Consider the following 19,734-nt stretch of genomic DNA (forward strand, 5'->3'; position numbering starts at 1 on the left):
CAAGTAGAAAAGACAGTACACTGCTTTTCTTTTAGTTTTTGTCTTTCCTTTATGTTTTGTGATTTCCTCGTGGCTTAGAATGTAAAATCGATTGTTTAAAGTTTTGTTCTGAATAAATATTTACCTTTTGTATTGCTAAAAAAAAAACCCCAGAACAGTACACAGAGCACCTTACACCTGTCATCGATGAAATCTTACAGAAATTGCAAACTGAGGGGGGGATTAGCAGATACACACTACTATATATAAAATAGATAAACAACAAGGTCCTACGGTATAGCACAGGGAACTATATTCAATATCTTGTAATAACCTATAATGGAAAAGAATATATATATATGTATAACCGAATCACTTTGCTGTATGCCTGAAACTAACAGAACATCGTAGATCAAGTATACTTCAACTAAAAAAAAAAAAGAAAGAAACTGATACCTTATTCGAGGTCATATACCTAATGATTGGCAGAGACAGGATTCTGAACCCAGGTCTTACTGACCCTCCCTGTTGCCATGGTCCCCTGTTCTCCACCTGGGAGGGGGACCCAGATGGTGAGAAGCCCTCACTGTGCATTGGCCTCCCTTCTGGCATTTGCATCCTGACACGGAGGAGAGAGTGAGCACCTGGAAGGGGAAATGTGTTCCAAAGGGCATTCTTCATGGGAGGTTAGTAGAAGAGGAGCATCCCTGAATCCCAAGGGGGACGGCATGCTGAGTGCACCCAAAGCCCCCAGGTGGTTCCTGCCTCCCTCGGTCACCGCCCCACGTGTGAGCCCTAGGATTGTTTCTGCCAGCCCCACATCAAGGATCTGATGATCCTGTCTGTGGATTATCCAGGGCCTTTGTTCTCCCACCCACCACCCCTTGGCATAGCACTAATCACAGCCAGAGTGTTCTAGAAAGGATAGGGCAGGGGGTAGGGGAGGTGCGCAACCATCCACGTTTCTTCTTGAGTTTACAACTTCATGGATGTTTGTGAGCCTCAGAGCTGTTTTTTACACCTGCCTGGATGAAGGGCAGGGATGAAAGGAGAGTGGCTTCGCCCTTACAATTGACTCATCAACACAGACTCTCAAAAACATCAGAGGGAGAAGCCTTGGAGACCGAGCATCTCCCCACACCCTTATTATGGCTGTGAGGACGTGGAGGCCCAGGAGGTGGTTTGCCCACAGTGGGATGTTTCTGAACTCTCATCCAGGGCCCGTCTCACAATCCCACACCGCCTCCTTGAGTCACTGCTTAACTCTACCGTCAGGCTGGGGGCAATTTCCCCAATTTTTTTATCCTGAGAATATCAGTGCCACCAGCAACACTAATGTGGTAGCAACGGACAAATGTCTATCTCAGGGCTTCCCTGGTGACGCAGTGGTTGAGAGTCCGCCTGCTGATGCAGGGGACATGGGTTTGTGTCCAGGTCCAGGAAGATCCCACGTGCCGCGGAGCAGCTGCGCCCGTGAGCCATGGCCGCTGAGCCTGCGCGTACGGAGCCTGTGCTCCGCAACGGGAGAGGCCACAACAGTGAGAGGCCCGCGTACCGCAAAAAAAAAAAAAAAAGTCTATCCCAGTATTCACTTGCTCCTTCTTTCTTGGTAATAAAATCCTCCATGTTAATGGCCAGGCTCCCCTGCAGCTGGGGTCATGTGAATGAGTTCTGGGCAATGACTTGTAGGTATAGTGATGTGTATTAACTTCTAGGATACCTCTTTTTCTTAAATTGAGGTGAAATTCACTGTTTTAACCATTTAAAGCATACAATTTGGTGGCATTTAGTACATTCACAATGTTGTACAACCATCACCACTATCTAGTTTCAGAACTTTTTCATCAACCGCAAATATATCCCCCACTCATCTGCAGTCACGCCCCATTCCCCGCTAACTGCAGCCCCTGGCAACCATTAATCTACTTTCTGTTCCCCTGGATTTGCCTGTTTTGGTCATTTCATATCAATCGAGTCACACATGTATGTAGTCTTTGAGTCTGGTTTTTCACTTAGCATAAGGTTTTCAAGGTTCATCCATGTGGTAGCATTTATCAGTAGCTCATTCCTTCTTTATGGCTGAATAATATTCCACTATGTTTATATACTGTATTTTGTTCATCCATTCATCAGTTGAGGGATATTTGGGTTGTTTCTACCTTTGGGCTCTTGTAAATAGTGCTGCTATGAACATTCATTTGCAAGTATTTGTTTGAATACCTGTTTTCAATCCTTCTGAGGAAACCTCTTTTTCAAAAGTTGGCAAGTGCCCTTAGCCTGCTCACTTCCATCTTCTTCCACCTGCTGCCCGGGGTGTGGGTGTGATGTAGACTCAACTCTAGACCACGCATGCCCTCAGGACATCAGAGTGGGGAACTGCACAGAGCCCAGGCCCCGGGGGATTGTGCAGCTGTCCTCTCCACCAGAACGGCCTACATCCAGGCCTATTGTGTAAGGAAGAAGTAAACTTCTGTCTTGTTTATTTCTCTAAGCCATTGTTATTTGGGGTTCACTGTCATTCACAGCTAAACCTAATTACATATACTTGATAATGTAACCTCCCCTTCTTCTGTGGTCCACCTTTGGCAGGGGTAACATGAGAAGCACAGAACAGATTCCAGATTGTGAAAGCGGGCTCACTAGGCAACCGTCTCCATCCTTATCAGCTGGGCTCTGTAATCGAGTCACCTGCAGCAGGTGGGGAGGATGACTTGGTTGCAGGTGTGGGACTGGGGTTTTCACTTGCTGTTTCCGGGAGGACCACAGAGAGCTGCTGGCAGGTGCCCATCACATAATGATACTCTAGGGGCTGCATCTTCCCCACCTGCCCAGACCCTATTCCCTAGGTCTCTTCTCTAGACTAAGATTTTTTTTAATCTTACAGATTTCTAGAGTTAATTAGGGCTGAGAGATATATTAAAAGTCATCTAGCCAAGTGTCTTCAAGCTTTTTGTTAGAGACTTCATTAATACAGAAATACATTTTGTACACTGCTCACATACATGGGTCTATGATTGACGTAAAGTTTCACAAAAAAATACTAACCCTTACTGTGTACAATGCACTGATAGTTTCTGTTTTTCTTTTTTAATTTGCTGATCACAATCCACTAAACTGATTTCACAACTTGTTAATGGGTGGCAACTGGCAGCTTGAAAAACAGTGATGTGATCCAATATTCCCATATTACAGGTAAGAAAGCTGAGGCATTGGAAGGGGAAGCCATCTGCTGAGGTCACAGGGTAGTTTAGAGGCAGAGCTTGGCTCAGAAACCAGGTCTTAGATCTTGGTCACTGGTGGGCTGTGAGTCATTCCCAATGCCCCCCTCAGCTCCAGGCACCGGGATGTTTCCAGCTCCTGGCAGGACCCCCACTCGCTCCAGCCCTTGCCACTCTCTTCTTTCTCTCTCTCTAGCCTGTGCTGCTTCCCTTCATCTTTCCCTCACATTCAGACATTTTCAATTCCTGTGCAGCATGGGTGGTACAATTTCTTGGCACCCAGGTCGTGGGGAAATGGGGGTTCCCTGGGTGGCTGAATGAGGGGCTGCTGAGGATCTCGGGATGACTGAGCCCTGAACGGATGGTCTGAGCAGCCTTGAGCAAGGTCTCAGCATCTCTGTAGAAGGGGACAGTGAAACCAAACCTCCTCCCTTGTACGGTTTTTGTTGGGATCCCACGTGTGCCCATCACTAGGGCCTGGCCCTCTGGCAGGGGGATACAAATGCCTTAGGATCCCACACATAATGGCACCAGCAACACAGGATAGAGGAGGGTTTGAGCTTTCTCATGGGCTGCCATTGAGGGCCTCAGATGTGCAGACACCGCTAAGCATGTGTGAGCATGTGTCCTTTCATAGTTACAAACCCTTCTATGTTGTCATTCTCATTTCACAGCTGAGTGATTTGAAAGTCCAGTCAGGTGATGTCACTTGCCAAATATCACTTGCTCAGGCAGAGCCTGGCCTGAGCCCAGACTGGGAGCTGGTGCGGCCTGACCACACGCAATTTCCACGCTGCCACCCTGCAGCCAGCTGAGGTCGTGGTGGTGGCATGACCTGGGCACAGTTCCAGGAAGCTGTCAGAGAGAAAGGGCCACCCACAGCTTCCTCCCCGCCTCGATATTATATGGTCAGCATGAGAGGAGAGGAAGGAAGAAGGATTCTGGGCCCCCTTCACTTCCAGAGAGAGTTTAGGATCTCCTAGACCCTCACTGAGTACAAGGATCATTTGGAGAATTCATATTAGCCTAAGCTCCACCACTGACCCATGAAATCAGGATCTCGATCTCTGCGTTAGGGACAGCGTTGATTTTTTTCCTTAAACTCTCCTGGTGATTCTAATTCGGAGCCAGAGCCAGGACTGAGAATCACTGCCTTAGGCCTACATAGCGTTTACACTAATCAAAGCTCCTTTCAGTGAATTCTTTCCCCTGAGCCACACAGCTGCTCTGGGAGGGAGGCAGATGGGGCAGTCACCATCTCCTGTTTACAAAGGAGGAAAACAGGCTGAGAGAGACGAGTGCAGACTCCTTCGGAATCCCCCTCAGCCCCTACCAGAGACCTGAGGCCCCGTTCCTTACTTCAGCAATAGGGGAAAGCATTTCCTCACTTCAGCTCACACCCCAGGCCAACATGTGGGCCCTGGGGAAGGAACCGTTGCTCCATCTGTGGAGCGCAGCCCAGCAGGATGGAGGCTAAGCCGAGAAGTTATGAGGTGAACAGAGCAGCACGGACACAGCGCAGAGGCTTGGAAATGGGGAAAGAGCCTCTGGCATCCCAGCTCCCAGGAAAGGGTTTCTGTGTAGACCCACAGCCCAGAACGGCACGGGTCCTCTGCAGACTGGGGCTTGAGGCCAGAGAGGGTAAGTCCTGAACCCAGCGCTCTGCCCAGCAAAGTGGCTGGCGGGAAAGCGCACCATCCCAGCGGGACAGGGCGTCAGTCCCCAACACAGAGGTTCTGGCCTCCTGCAGGCAGAGGTCTGCATCCAGGTTTGAACCTTGGGGATCCTGCCTCTGACCCAGGGCCTCCGAGTGGCTTCAAGGATGGGGAACAATGCTTCCCCTCCACACCGGACCCAGCGTCTGTGTCCACAGCCTGCATTCCTGTCTGGCGTGGGGCTCTGGCCTCGGTGCCTGGCAGGCAGATGGTGCCCGACCACTCTGTGCAGAAGGCTGCCAGGCCTTCCTCCACCACATCATCCCCCACTCTGGGAGGCGGAGTAACCGCACACCCCGGATTCCAACACGAACCTTAACTTGGGAGCTAGACGCAGCCCTCTCAGACCAGCACGCTGCGACCCCGATAGTCCCCTGGGTCACACGTGCCCAACCACCCACGTTTCTTTTCCTGTTCCCTCTCCCCAGAACACTCCTCATTCCACAAAACTACTTTTTAAAAAATAATTAATTGATTTGTTTTTTTGGCTGCGTTGGGTCTTCATTGCTGCGCGCGGGCTTTCTCTCATTGTGGCGAGCGCGGGCTACTCTTCGTTGCGGTGTGTGGGCTTCTCATTGAGGTGGCTTCTCTTGTTGCGGAGCACAGGCTCTAAGTACGCGGGCTTCAGTAGTTGTGTCACGTGGGCCCAGTAGTTGTGGCTCGTGGGCTCTAGAGCACAGGCTCAGTAGTTTTGTCACACAGGCTTAGTTGCTCCGCGGCATGTGGGATCTTCCCAGACCAGGGCTTGAAGCCGTGTCCCCTGCATTGGCAGGCGGATTCTTAAGCACTGCACCACCAGGGAAGCCCCCACAAAACTACTTCTGACTGAGTCCAACTCATCGTCCATACCAAGTGCCACCTGGGTCCCAGGGTCTTTCCTATCCCAAACCATGGCCAAGATTAATCCCCTCCTCCTCTGGGCCCCCTGGCTCTTGCTTGGATTTGTAACACAGCCTAATGACAATCCACTTCAAGCTCCATGAGGGCAGAGACTGCAGCTCATGATCTCTGTGCTCCACTGCACCTCGTGGCTCTTTCCCTGGGTGTCCAGTAAGCGAACGCGTTCATTCAGGAACCATTTTCTGAAACCTGCTTGGCTGACTGACCAGGACGGGCCAGGAACTCAGGTGTGAGAGCTTCAAAGGAGTGAAGGTGTTTCCCTGTCTATCTTTTTAAAAATTTGATTTTCTCTGAACTGACCATCGTCCACATTTCACTGTGACCTTAGAACATCTGGTGGATCCAGAAGTTGAGCCTTAAGAGCTCAATTCCACGAGTCACAGGTGCTGACACGCTGGGCCCCTCAGGATGTCATGCAGGTCTCCCGGCGGGCAGGCTGCTGCGGGTGCACACGCCCCCAGAGGGTGAGCCTCTGCTGGGGCCCATTGCTCTCTGTCCCGGGTGCCCTTTCATGGTGAGAGAGCTGTCAGTACTGGAAGGAGCCTGGAAGTCTATCCATTTTAAGCCCTTTGTCTTGAATCGAGAGCCTGAGGCTCAGCGGCAGCAGAAGCTCAGGCTCAGATGAGGAACCAGGTTCAGTACTGCTTTCCTGTGTCGCAGATGTCACCCGCACTCATGGATAAGCTCGGCTCTGATAGTAGGACACAGTGGAAAGGGCGCTACTAGAACCGAGTCTGGGCCCTGCTATCAGCTTTCTGTGGGACCCCGGTAAGTGTCTGTACCTTCCTGGGCCACCATCTCCTCCAGAGGGAGGGAGATGGCCTGGCTGACAGCTGGCATCCCCTCTTGCTAAAGTCTACAGGATCCAAAGCTCCCCTTCTTAGCAACCCAGCACTGCTGCATGCTCACGGGAGGAAGCTGGGGATAAGCGAATGGTCCTTTTTGCTCTCACCCTGTCCTGGTCTTTGTGACTTCTGAAGGAACCAGCATTGCCCGTTTGCATCGTGCTCAGCGGTTTCTTGGGCAAACCTTCCTGCAGACCTAACCAGCATTCACAGTATTTTACCGGTTTGACTCTTGCCTTGTTTGGATTTGATGTAGCTGCCAAACCACTGGGCAGAGCACCCCTGACAGGCAATAATTAGCCTGCTGCTTAGCAGGGGCGCCGTCAAAGCCGAGCCCGGTCCTCAAAGTGACCGCAGAGCCAGAGAACCTGAGCTCCCCAGCAGTGATTTTTCACCCCCTTCCCAGGGGCCGGCGGTAGGAACTGTCCTCGGCACACCTGCTCCCTTCTGCTCCTGGCAGTTCCAGCTCACCAAGTCACTTTTAAAGAGCTTGCTGGTGCTTCCGGATGTGTAGTTTACTTAGGAGAATTCCGGCGCTGCCGATGGTTTCTTTTAAATCAACTCACATGCTGTCACTCCCTCCCTCCCTTGTAGCCCTGAGACGCACTTTTCTTTGCCAGAGTGACTGACAGCTGGTAAAACCGCACTGAGAAACACAGAAAGCAGGTACCAGCTGGCTTGAAAAGGCAAAGCTTGTCTGTCTGTCTAAGGGGACGTGACCTCCAGCTGCGCTGAAGATCCTGTTCATTATTCAGGACTCCATCCCAAACACGCTCTATCTCCGGGACCATGCTAGAGGGAATAGGCAGCCACTGAGAAAGAGAACCCTAAAATATCAAGGTCTAGCCTTCAGAGTTCCCAAGGCAGCTGTCCCGAGCTGGACACTCGTGCCTCTCAGTCGGCCCAGAAGCATGGGCGTCCAGCGAGGGCTGGCAGAGAAGATTCCATGTACTCACCAGACATGTTTCCCCTTCCTCTGCTTCCTCTCTGGGTTCGTCTGGGAATGGCACAGATGGTGTGGGGAGACTGGCTGCTGGGATCACCTTGCCATTTATAGAAGCTTCTCCTACACACCCCAGTGAGAGTTCTAATAAGGTGGGTGAGGCACCCACCTCATTACAGGTCCTTCCTGTAGTACCTGTAAGCGTTTCACTAATCACATACTTGTCACCCAGTGGAAGGTCATGCTGTTTGTGCAAAACCAGCTTGGGGAGAAGAGGGGAGATAAGAAAAAACATGCAGAGTTTGAGTTTATGATTTTTTTTTCAAGATGAACAACTTCCTGGATCGTAGGGTTTAGGAAATTATGTCATGCTTTTCTTTTTTTTTTTTTTTACGGTACGCGGGCCTCTCATTGTTGTGGCCTCTCCCGTTGCGGAGCACAGGCTCCAGATGTGCAGGCTCAGCGGCCATGGCTCATGGACCCAGCCGCTCCGTGGCATGTGGGATCCTCCCGGACTGGGGCACGAACCCGTGTCCCCTGCATCAGCAGGCGGACTCTCAACCACTGCGTCACCAGGGAAGCCCGATGTCATGTTTTTCTTGAAGTAGTTTGTCCAGAGCTGATGCTGGGAAGTCCCTTGGGGAGGTCAAAGAAATGTCTCCCCAGAATCCAGAGCAGAAAATTGCCTAGTCCTTTCTCACCATCTGCACATGCTGATGGTCTCCACTTGCATGAGGGGCGTGAGATGCTCATCACGGTTCACTGTTCAGGTTGCAGTGTGCCAGAAAGTGCATTTGATTTGGGGTTAGAAGCACTCAGTTCCGATGCTGGCTGGGTCCTGGGCTATCACTAAACCTTGAAACCTTGGAAGCCTCGTCTGACTAGAGTGGAGGCATGCCCACCCTTCTCAACTCGATAAGTGGGGGAATAATCAAATAGGTGATGTGAGTGGAAAGTGCATGGATGTACACCATAATGGATTAAATCCAGTTGTCACCTGGAATCGAATGTCAGTTTGATTCAGATGTGGGGAGGGGCGGGGGGGGACTGTTCTTTTTAATGAGGCAGTGGGGACAGCCCCTGAACCTGTAGCTGTGGCAGGCTTTCATTCTGGCTCTGCCATGTACTCTCTGTAACACTGGAGGGTAAGTCACGGACCATCTCTGAGCCTAGCTTCTATACTGGTTAAATAAAGGAGAGGGAGACTCTCATTCTACGTATTTTATTTGCTTGTTTGTTGTTTTAAGGGGATATATTTTTCAAAAGATCCTATTGTGGCTGTTTACAAGTTCCAAGGTTTCCTGTGATAGACAAGGGACTGTTAAAAAACAATAATGCTCCAAGGGTTCATGGCAGAGTGGAGACTTCTCAAGGCTTCCCCCAGACTTGGAGTGGGAGGGAAGCACCATGACATGGTTAGGTCATCAGGGAGAAGGTGGGAATGCTGGATCTTGAGAAAAGTGAGACTGAATAGACAGGCGAATGGGAAAAGAAGCACCCGCATTGTGTCTCTTGCTCTGGGCTCCCACAGCACTTGGTATATTTTAGGGCCTCTCTTACCAAATGCATCTCCCTGCACTGGGGAAATCTGGTTAGGTCTGTCCCCATCACTCACTCTCTGAAGGTCCAGGCTGTGTGTTATCCACATCTTCTCAGAACAGAGCATAAGCTTGTCACACGGCAGGAGCACACATATTTTTGAATGAGTGGATCAAACAATCAGTGTAAAGGTGGAAATAATTACCATCAATGTAGAGCCCACCCTGGGCAGGCACTGTCTAAACGCTTCACATGTATTACCTTTTCTTGTCTTCAGATCAGTCTTATGGCATGGGTACCATTACTTTTGCTATCTTACGGGAGGGAGAAATGGGTTAACACAAGTCTGTGTGACCAGGAGATTCACACCCATATGTGAGCGACTCCAGAGCCCATCTGCTTAACCTGGAGGTTGGCCGCCTAAGTGACGTGGGACCTCAGCCTTTCCCAGGCCTCTGGCTGCTCTGCACCCATGGCCCCGTGGACTGTGGCCACTGTTGGTCCCGGCAGATGACTCAGAAGAGAGCAGAGTGTAGAGAGGTAATGGCAGGGAGAGCTGGCCCCATCAGCAGCTGGGTGTGTGGCATGCATCCAGGCCCCTGCCGTGGCACTGGCTGGGACTCTGGGCAAGGCCCTCACTATGCTGAGTCAGTCCTGCCAGAAACCCTGAGAGCTGCGTGATTCCAAGGGGATGAGCGGATGTGAAGGGCGGCACAAGCCCTCAAGCGAGGGATGAAGAAATGCTTATTATTACTACTGTTGTTGTTGGCCTGGCAGCCAAGAATTGGACCCTGGGCATCCCTTTCAGTGACCTGGCAGGAAAAACTGACAAGGGGACAGGGAGGCAGTGCTGCCCTTGAAGAATCCTGAAGTCATGCAGACCTGGGTCCAAACTCGGCCGTGCCATCACCTCAACTCTTGGGGCCTCCGTTCCCTCATCAGTAAAGCTGAGATACAAGCCCCACGAGGATCGAAGGAGAGCATGAATATAAGTGCTCGCCATCACGTCTGGCACCACTCAGCATAACACGTTAGCATTGATGCTATTGGTATTCTCATTGCCCGTACAGCACCCCGCAGTAACGAGTGTCATAGATTTCGCGATGGGACCCACAGTGTGGACAGTGGTGCCTGGCCACCGGCCCCTTGGTTTCCCCTTGGAAAGATCTGTAGCTGATCAGTCTTGACCCCAGGGTGGTGTGGTAGAAAGATGCCCAAGTTGGATTCAGAGGAACCCAACTAAACACCGGGCTCTGGGGCTTGCCCACTGTGTGACTTTGGCAGAATCCTTTTCCTTCTCTGAGCCTCAGTTTCCTCGTCAGCCTACGCACACACCTCCCAGCGCTGTTGTGAGGTTCAGAACTCTGAAATCGTAGATATGACACTCCCCTGTAGAAGGGTGGTGCCGGCATCCCTCCACCCTGCCTGCCGCTCTGGCCCGGCTCCCTGCAGCCTGCTAACTGCCCAGCAGTGGGGCTTTGCCTCCTTGCCCTGAGCTGACTTCACATTAGCTGCTGGAGGATTGTACCACGGCCACAGATGCAGCCACAGCCCCAGCCTGCAGGCGGGGGTAATGCTGTAATTTGCACGCTGTGTCACAATTTCAGCTAATGATTTTCAATTCACAGGTGGAGTCATCCAGCCACACGCATGATGAAAGTCCTGCTTGGCCACCCTTTCTGCACCTCAGACTCCATTAGGATGGAACATGCAAATATGGGCTTTAAAAAAAAAGGAGACGCTATTTGATCATTTGCCTTTTTTTCTCCCTCTAATTAAGGGATTTAGAGTTGCTGAAGATTTCACTACACGTGTAAAGGTACAAAACCTTATGAGAAGTCATCTACTCAGCCTTTTTCCCAGTGTAAGAATCCCCTTTCCTGACACATTTCTCTTGAAAACTCCGGTGACAGGGAACTCACAGTCTCAAAGCAGCCCATACACGAACCAGACAGCTCTGGCTATAACATCCATTTCTGGGATGATTCTGTTTAAGGCATATCTTCCCCCATTTCACAGGAGTTCTGTGAAGGCAGGAGCTTTTTTCCAGATCCATCACTGTGCCATCCCCAGTGCATCACTGTGCCCAGAGCATACTGTGGGCTCTCAGTAACTGGGGTTTAAAGTGCATTGAAAGGACCAGAAAGTTCCTCTCCTTTGAACTGAGAATCTGTCTCCTTAGAGCTTCTGCCCATTGATCCTCGCTGCTTCTCCCCACCCCTCACTGATCCCACCTGAGTCCCCCATCCCCCTCTTCACCCAACAACCATCGTGTTCTCCCCCAAGTCTGGCAAACACCCCCATCTCTCCCAATAAGTCTATTCTTCTCTAGGTTAAACATCCGTCTCTCCAACCATTCTTGGTGAGTCATGATTTAGAGGCCTCTCATCTTGATGAGATCATGTACACCCCTCTTCTGAAAGCTTTGATGGCTCCCAGTGGCTCCCCATTGCCTATCACAGCTCAAGTTCCTTAGTCTGGCATTCACTTCAGCGAATGTCCAGCTTAGTTCTGTTTTTTTCTACCACTCTTACACGAACTCTCCTATTCAGCAAAGCATGTCTAATCATTTTTTCTGGAACCCCACATGATTGTCCCTGCCTCTATACCTGTTTATAAAATGCTCCTGCCTGGAACACCTTCCCTATTCCTACTGTATCAAGGTCTCATCACTTCCAAGGCCCAAAGCAAGTGTCTCCTCTCCTCCTGGTCATTCTAGTATGTTGTGGAAAGAGGGTTTGTGATGAAACAAGCAAACCTAGGTTTAAGCCCCAGACACACTTCATGAGCACATATCTTTATAATCACATGGACCTTGGGCAGATCACTCAACATCTCTGAGCCTAAGGTTTCTCCTCTGAAAAATGGGTATGATGATGCCAGCACTGCTCACCCTCCAGAGCGTTCTGAAGAATCGTGTGATGATACACGTAAAAGCTCTTTGTAAATGACAAGGTGCATTGACTTCTCTCCGTGTGAGCCTCTGGAACTTGTCCAGTGTCGTACATCAGGCACCTAACGATACACGATCTGACTCTGTTAGTGACGTTTCTTCAGGAGGGGAGTGTGTGAGTCTGCATGGCTGGCCACCGTTTCCTGACACCAGGCCTTGTGCCAAGAGTTTCACATCAGTTGACTTTTAAACCTCGCAACAATCCTCCCAGGGAGATATTACAATTCCATTTTATAAATAAGAAACCAGAGGCTTAGTTAGAGAAGCTAAGGAACTTGAAAAGGGTACACAGCTAACAAGTAGCAAAGCAGGATCTGAACCCAGGTCTGCTGGACAGCAGAGGCCTATCTATGTTACCCTGTCTCTGATGAATCCTCCATTTCAGTGACACCAGGGTGTCTCTGGGTCTTGCCTTCAGGAGATTGTTGTTACTGATACTGGTGACAATGATATTAACTCAGGGCTGGACAGAAGGAAGGGCCCCTTCGGAACTAATATCAAAGCCTCGACTTTAATGTGTTTATGTCCAAATTTTCCACTCCCACCCAAACAAGCCAATAAAGCAAAACCTTGGAGGGAGAGTAGACTTGTAAAATTTCCTCACAGTTCATGTCAGTGCTCATTTCACGCAATGTCTGTCTGAGGGGTGGGAACTGGTCAGGACTGGAGACTCCAAGCCTTCAGGAACAGAGGAAGCAGCTTAGGGAGAAGCTGAACTTGTTTTAAAAACAGAAACTCGTAAGAGCTGGAAAGAGCTGCAGAACAAGAGATGGCCACCGATTGCGGAGATTAAAAAGAGTTATTTATTGAGGGGGAGGCAGGAAAAGACCAGAGAGAGCCATTCCAGGCAGAGGAGAGAAGGTAGCCTTCTCAGGAAAAGACTGCACGTGAGTTTATGGGAAGCACCAGCGCGAAGACAGTGGGAGAGGGTGGGGGAGGCCAGCTCTGCCCCGAAACAGGCTGAGGACGCGATCCTGGGGCATGAGGAAGGGACATCAGAACGCAGTCCCGCTCAGTGCATCTGTGACGCCTCTTGACGGAAGGGTTGGTTCACTCTGTCAAGCTGTCACTCAGCCACCTGTGAGTGTGTGGCTGGAAAACCAAACAAGGAAGAGAAGAAGCCACCGCCAGAAGGCTGGCGGTGTGCACAAGAGCACAGGCACCAAGAGCATGCCAGGGAACAAGAGCACAGAGGGCAGGTCCCGGGGTTTGCCTGCCAGGAAACAAGAGCACAGAGGGCAGGTCCCGGGGTTTGCCTGCCAGGAAACAAGAAGCACAGAGGGTAGGTCCCTGGGGTTGCTCACCAGGAAACAAGAAGGAGAGAGGGCAGGTCCCCGGGGAGTTGCATAAGTCCTCATAAAGGAAGTGGCCCAGAGAGGTTATTCAGCCCAAACCTGCCTTTTACATATGGGAGAACTGAGGCCTTTGGAGAAATGATTTGCCTAAGGTCACAGGATAAACTGGCCTGGGCTCAGAACTGGAAGAGCATTGAAGGTCATTTGTCCCACTTCTTCCTTCCACCAAAGAGAACAGTGAGCCCCAACACCTGGAACTAGGATGCGGGCTTCCCTGCTTGCCACACTCTGCTCTATCTGCTGCCATTTTGGTCCCTTCCTTTTTTTCAGTTAAGAAACCCATCTTAGAAAGGCCTCAAGAGTCGGGTATGCAAGATTAAGGAAATATTTTTCAATCTTATCAATAGCAGCAAATATTATTAACATTGTTAAATATTTGTACAATTATCACAACATTTGCTTTTATATTCACCATCTCCCCTGATCCTTACCAGGCTCCTAGGAGCAGATTTTAGTACAACTGCCATGTTATAAGGAAGAGAATGGAGGCCCAGATAGATTCTGTGTCTTAGCAGAAGCCAGACTCAAATCTAAACCTTTGACTCCTAATTTCATCCTCCTTCTTCTCCACCTCATGTCAAGTGCTAATATGGACAAATTCTTAGAAAGGCACGACCTTCTGAGACTGAACCAGGAAGAAATAGAAAATATAAACAGACCAATCACAAGCACTGAAATTGAAACTGTGATTAAAAATCTTCCAACAAACAAAAGCGCAGGATCAGATGGGTTCACAGACGAATTCTATCCAACACTTAGGGAAGAGCTAACACCTATCCTTCTCAAACTCTTCCAAAATATAGCAGAGGGAGGAACACTCCCAAACTCATTCTACAAGGTCACCATCACCCTGATACCAAAACAAGACAGAGATGTCATAAAAAAAGAAAGCTACAGGCCAATATCACTGATGAATATAGATGCAAAAATCCTCAGCAAAATACGAGCAAACAGAATCCAGCAGCACATTAAAAGGATCATACACCATGATCAAGTGGGGTTTATCCCAGAAATGCAAGGATCCTTCAGTATACGCAAATCAATCAATGTGATACACCACATTAACAAACTGAAGGATAAAAACCATACGATAATCTCAGTAGATGCAGAAAAAGCTTTTGACAAAATCCAAAACCCATTTATGATAAAAACTCTCCAGAAAGTAGCCATAGAGGGAACTTACCTCAACATAATAAAGGCTATATATGACAAACCCACAGCCAACATTGTTCTCAATGTTGAAAAACTGAAACCATTTCCACTAAGATCATGAGCAAGACAAGGTTGCCCACTTTCACCACTATTATTCAACATAGTTTTGGAAGTTTTAGCCACACCAATAAGAGACAAAAAAGAAATAAAAGGAATCCAAATTGGAAAAGAAGAAGTAAACCTGTCACTGTTTGCAGATGACATGACACTATACATAAAGAATCCTAAAGATGCTACCAGAAAACTATTAGAGCTAATCAATGAATTTGGTAAAGTAGCAGGATACAAAATTAATGCACAGATATCTCTTGCATTCCTATACATTAATGATGAAAACTCTGAAGGAGGAATTAAGGAAACACTCCCATTTACCACTGCAACAAAAAGAATATAATACCTAGGAATAAACCTACCTAAGGAGACAAAAGACCTGTATGCAGAAAACTATAAGACACTGATGAAAGAAATTAAAGATGATGCCAACAGAGGGAGAGATATACCATGTTCCTGAATTGGAAGAGTCAACATTGTGAAAATGACTCTACTACCCAAAGCAATCTACAGATTCAATGCAATCCCTATCAAATTACCACTGGCATTTTTCACAGAATAGAAGAAAAAGTTTCACAGTTTGTATGGAAACACAAAAGACCCCGAATAGCCAAAGCAATCTTGGGAAAGAAAAACAGAGCTGTAGGAACTAGACTCCCTGACTTCAGAGTATACTACAAAGCTACAGTAATCAAGACAGTATGGTACTGTCACAAAAAAGGAAATAGAGATCAATGGAACAGCATAGAGAGCCCAGAGATAAGCCCACGCACATATGGTCACCTTATCTTTGATAAAGGAGGCAAGAATATACAATGGAGAAAAGACAGCTTCTTCAATAAGTGGTGCTGGAAAAACTGGACAGCTACATGTAAAAGTATGAAATTAGAATACTCCCTAACACCATACATAAAAATAAACTCAAAATGGCTTAAAGACCTAAATGTAAGGCCAGACACTATAATACTCTTAGAGGAAAACATAGGCAGAACACTCTATGACATAAATCACAGCAAGATCCTTTTGGACCTACCTCCTAGAGAAAAGGCAATAAAAACAAAAATAAACAAATGGGACCTAGTGAAACTTAAAAGCTTTTGCACAGCAAAGGAAACCATAAACAAGACAAAAAGACAACCCTCAGAATGGGAGAAAATATTTGCAAATGAAGCAACTGACAAAGGAGTAATCTCCAAAATTTACAAGCAGCTCATGCAACTTAATATTAAAAATCCAAACAACCCAATCCAAAAATGGGCAGAAGACCTAAATAGACATTTCTCCAAAGAAGACATACAGATTGCCAACAAACACATGAAAGGATGCTCAACATCACTAATCATTAGAGAAATGCAACTCAAAACTACAGTGAGGTATCACCTCACACCAGTCAGAATGGCCATCATCAAAAAATATAGAAACAATAAATGCTGGAGAGGGTGTGGAGAAAAGGGAACCCTCTTGCACTGTTGGTGGGAATGTAAATTGATACAGCCACTATGGAGAACAGTATGGAGGTTCCTTAAAAAACTAAAAATAGAATTACCATATGACTCAGCAATCCCACTACTGGGCATATACCCTGAAAATAACCGTAATTCAGAAAGAGTCATGTACCACAGTGTTCACTGCAGCACTATTTACAATAGCCAGGAGATGGAAGCAACCTAAGTGTCCATCGACAGATGAATGGACAAAGAAGATGTGGCACATATATACAATGGAGTATTACTCATCCATAAAAAGAAACGAAATTGAGTTATTTGTAGTGAGGTGGATGGACCTAGAGTCTGTCCTACAGAGTGAAGTAAGTCAGAAAGAGAAAAACAAATGCCGTATGCTAACACACATATATGGAATCTAAAAAAAAGGTTCTGAAGAACCTAGAGGCAGGACAGGAATAAAGATGCAGACATAAAGAATGGACTTGAGGACATGGGGACGGGGAAGGGTAAGCTGGGACAAAGTGAGAGAGTGGCATTGACATATATACAGTATCAAATGTAAAATAGATAGCTAGTGGGAAGCAGCTGCATAGCACAGGGAGATGAGCTCGGTGCTTTGTGACCACCTAGAGGGGTGGGATAGGGAGGGTCGGAGGGAGGCTCAAGAGGGAGGGGATATGGGGACATATGTATACGTATAGCTGATTCACTTTGTTATACAGCAGCAACTAACACAACAATGTAAAGCAATTATACTCCAGTAAAGATGTTAAAAAAAACAATAACAACAGTAAATGGAAAAAAAGATGTTTAAGCTCACTCACGTGCTGGATGCTTAAAGTAACTTGTATGTACAGCGTTTCACTTTATTTTTACCACCTGACATAACGTAAGTTACTTGACTATAAATGTGATTTATGCAGAATCTAAAGGTTTGGGAAGAGGTGAAGGGCTGTCCAGGGGAGTGAAGTGGGGAAGGCATGGGCTGGGCTGGGAGTCCATAGCTTCAGGCGGCTCTGTCTGGCCCCAGCCCTGCTGCTCACCCACAGGCGGGCTCAGAGCCAGACATCCCCTCTCAGGGCCCATCTCCCCAGCCTCCAAAGTGCTAAGAGAATTGAGGTGGTTAGTTTACACAGGCACTGCCTCTAACCTGGGCCCTTCCCATGGTGCCTGAAGAATCAACAGATCTTCCACAGAGGTCTCAAAAGACAAGAAGAAAGATTAAAGGGAGGGGCAAATATTTTTCTATATTCCATGCATTCATCCACCTCACATTTATTATGTCTACCATGTGCAAGACTCTCTTTAGACATTTTGGAAAAGTCAAAAATAAACACATTTCATGAAGGGCGATTTGTACCAAAACCTTTAAAAGTATACATATACCAGTACATATAACAAAATGATCCATAAATTTGTTAATAAAAGGAAATACTTTGGAAAAAATGTAAATGTTCACTAATAGGAAATTTATTAAATTGTGGCAGATCCTTACATTATGCAGGTATTAAAAGGGATGAGGTAGATACATAAGAATTTGACACTGAAAGATGTTCATGTTTAAAAAAAAAGTATGTAGGGGCTTCCCTGGTGGCGCAGTGGTTGAGAGTCTGCCTACCGATGCAGGGGACACAGGTTCGTGCCCCGGTCCAGGGGGATCCCACATGCCGCGGAGCGGCTGGGCCCATGAGCCATGGCCGCTGGGCCTGCATGTCCAGAACCTGTGCTCCACAACAGCGGAGGCAATGTGAGAGACCTGCGTACCCAAAAAAAAGTATGTATGAATGAACATATTTAAATAAGTATTTATATATGAGTGTGATACATATACATACACTTGCTCTCAGAAGAAAATCTAGTATGTCAAATATATAGAAGGCTACATATGAGAGTGTAAATAGTGGTCTATGTGGTGTGATTAAAAGACAATCTTGTGTGGCACATACATACAATGGAATATTACTCAGCCATAAAAAGAAATGAAATTGAGTTATTTGTAGTGAGGTGGATGGACCTAGAGTCTGTCATACAGAGTGAAGTCAGAAAGAGAAAAACAAGTACCATATGCTAACACACATATATGGAATAAAAAAAAAATGGTTCTGATGAACCTAGGGTCAGGACAGGAATAAAGACGGAGACGTAGAGAATGAACTTGAGGACATGGGGAGGGGTAAGGGTAAGCTGGGACAAAGTGAGAGTGGCGTTGACATATATATAGTATCAAGTGTAAAGTAGATAGCTAGTGGGAAGCAGCCGCATAGCACAGGGAGATGAGCTCGGTGCTTTGTGACCACCTAGAGGGGTGGGATAGGGAGGGTGGGAGGGAGACGCAAGAGGAGGGGATATGGGGACATATGTATACGTATAGCTGATTCACTTTGTTATACAGCAGCAACTAACACAACAATGTAAAGCAATTATACTCCAGTAAAGATGTTAAAAAAGAAGATAATCTTGATATCGTATGCAATTCTGTATTCTTTCAATTTTTATAAATCGTATCACATATTATTATAATCAGAAAAACAACATATTCTCATTTTTAAAAAATCAGAAAAACAACACATTTCCATTAAAAAAATAACGTCATATTCACTGATGTTAATGATATAGAGTAACATAAAAAAGATTTAAAAACTTTATAGGGTAATCCAATTTTGATACACCTATAAAGGTAAGAATTTTAAATGTAGGAATTTTTTCTTTTTTCTTTTTTTTTTTTTTTGTGGTACGCAGGCCTCTCACTGTTGTGGCCTCTCCTGTTGCAGAGCACAGGCTCCGGACGCACAGGCTCAGCGGCCATGGCTCACGGGTCTAGCGGCTCCGTGGCATGTGGGATCTTCCCAGACCGGGGCATGAACCCGTGTCCCCTGCATTGGCAGGCGGACTCTCAACCACTGTGCCACCAGGGAAGCCCAGGTAGGAATTTTTAAAATTCAAGTGTAGCTGATTTACAATATTATATAAGTTACAGGTGTACAATATAGTGATTCACAAGTTTTACAGGTTATACTCCATTTATAGTTATTATAAAATATTGGCTATATTCCCTGTGTTGTACAGTATATTCTTTTAGTTTATTTCATACCTAATAATTTGTACTCTTAATCCCGTCTCTATATTGCCCCTCCCCCTTCTCTCTCCCCACTGGTATCCACTAGTTTACTCTCTATATCTCTGAGTCTGCTGTTTTGTTATTAAATGTAGGAATTTTAAAAGCTTAGAATGTTGTACCACAAAATGCAAATGATTTGTATTCCCTGATTTTGCTTTGCTGTATGTCTGCTGTCTAGAATGAATATGCATAAATTATTAACAGGAAAGTAAAATTATGTAACAGGAAATTTTTTATTTTTCTAAAAAAAGTATTAATAAAATAGAATCCCTGCCTCTAAAGAGTTAAGTCTAACAGTCTTAACAAAGGAGATGAGAAGAGAAAACCTGACAACACTGCAGCAGCGTTCTGCAGGCTTACCTGCTATGAGAAGGGAACAATCACAGTGAAGAGGACTCAAGGAGAGATTCATGGAAGACATTTGAGCCACTCCTTAAAAGGTAGATATGAACAAACAAAAA

At 47.0% G+C, this 19,734-nt stretch overlaps 1 protein-coding gene across 1 annotated transcript in view; it reads right to left on the reverse strand.

Moving 5' to 3' along the window:
- Nucleotides 1–7,672, reverse strand: part of TGM3 (transglutaminase 3) — a 43,919-nt gene extending 36,247 nt beyond the window's left edge. Inside the window, exon 1 of the mRNA XM_065891994.1 lies at nt 7,614–7,672. Within this exon, the coding sequence (XP_065748066.1) occupies nt 7,614–7,620 (7 nt within the window). The 5' untranslated portion in view covers nt 7,621–7,672. The remainder of the gene's footprint in view (nt 1–7,613) is intronic.
- Between the last annotated feature and the right edge of the window lie 12,062 nt (nt 7,673–19,734).

Source organism: Phocoena phocoena, chromosome 15, assembly GCF_963924675.1.
Source record: "Phocoena phocoena chromosome 15, mPhoPho1.1, whole genome shotgun sequence".
In the NCBI taxonomy this organism is placed as follows: Eukaryota; Metazoa; Chordata; class Mammalia; order Artiodactyla; family Phocoenidae; genus Phocoena; species Phocoena phocoena.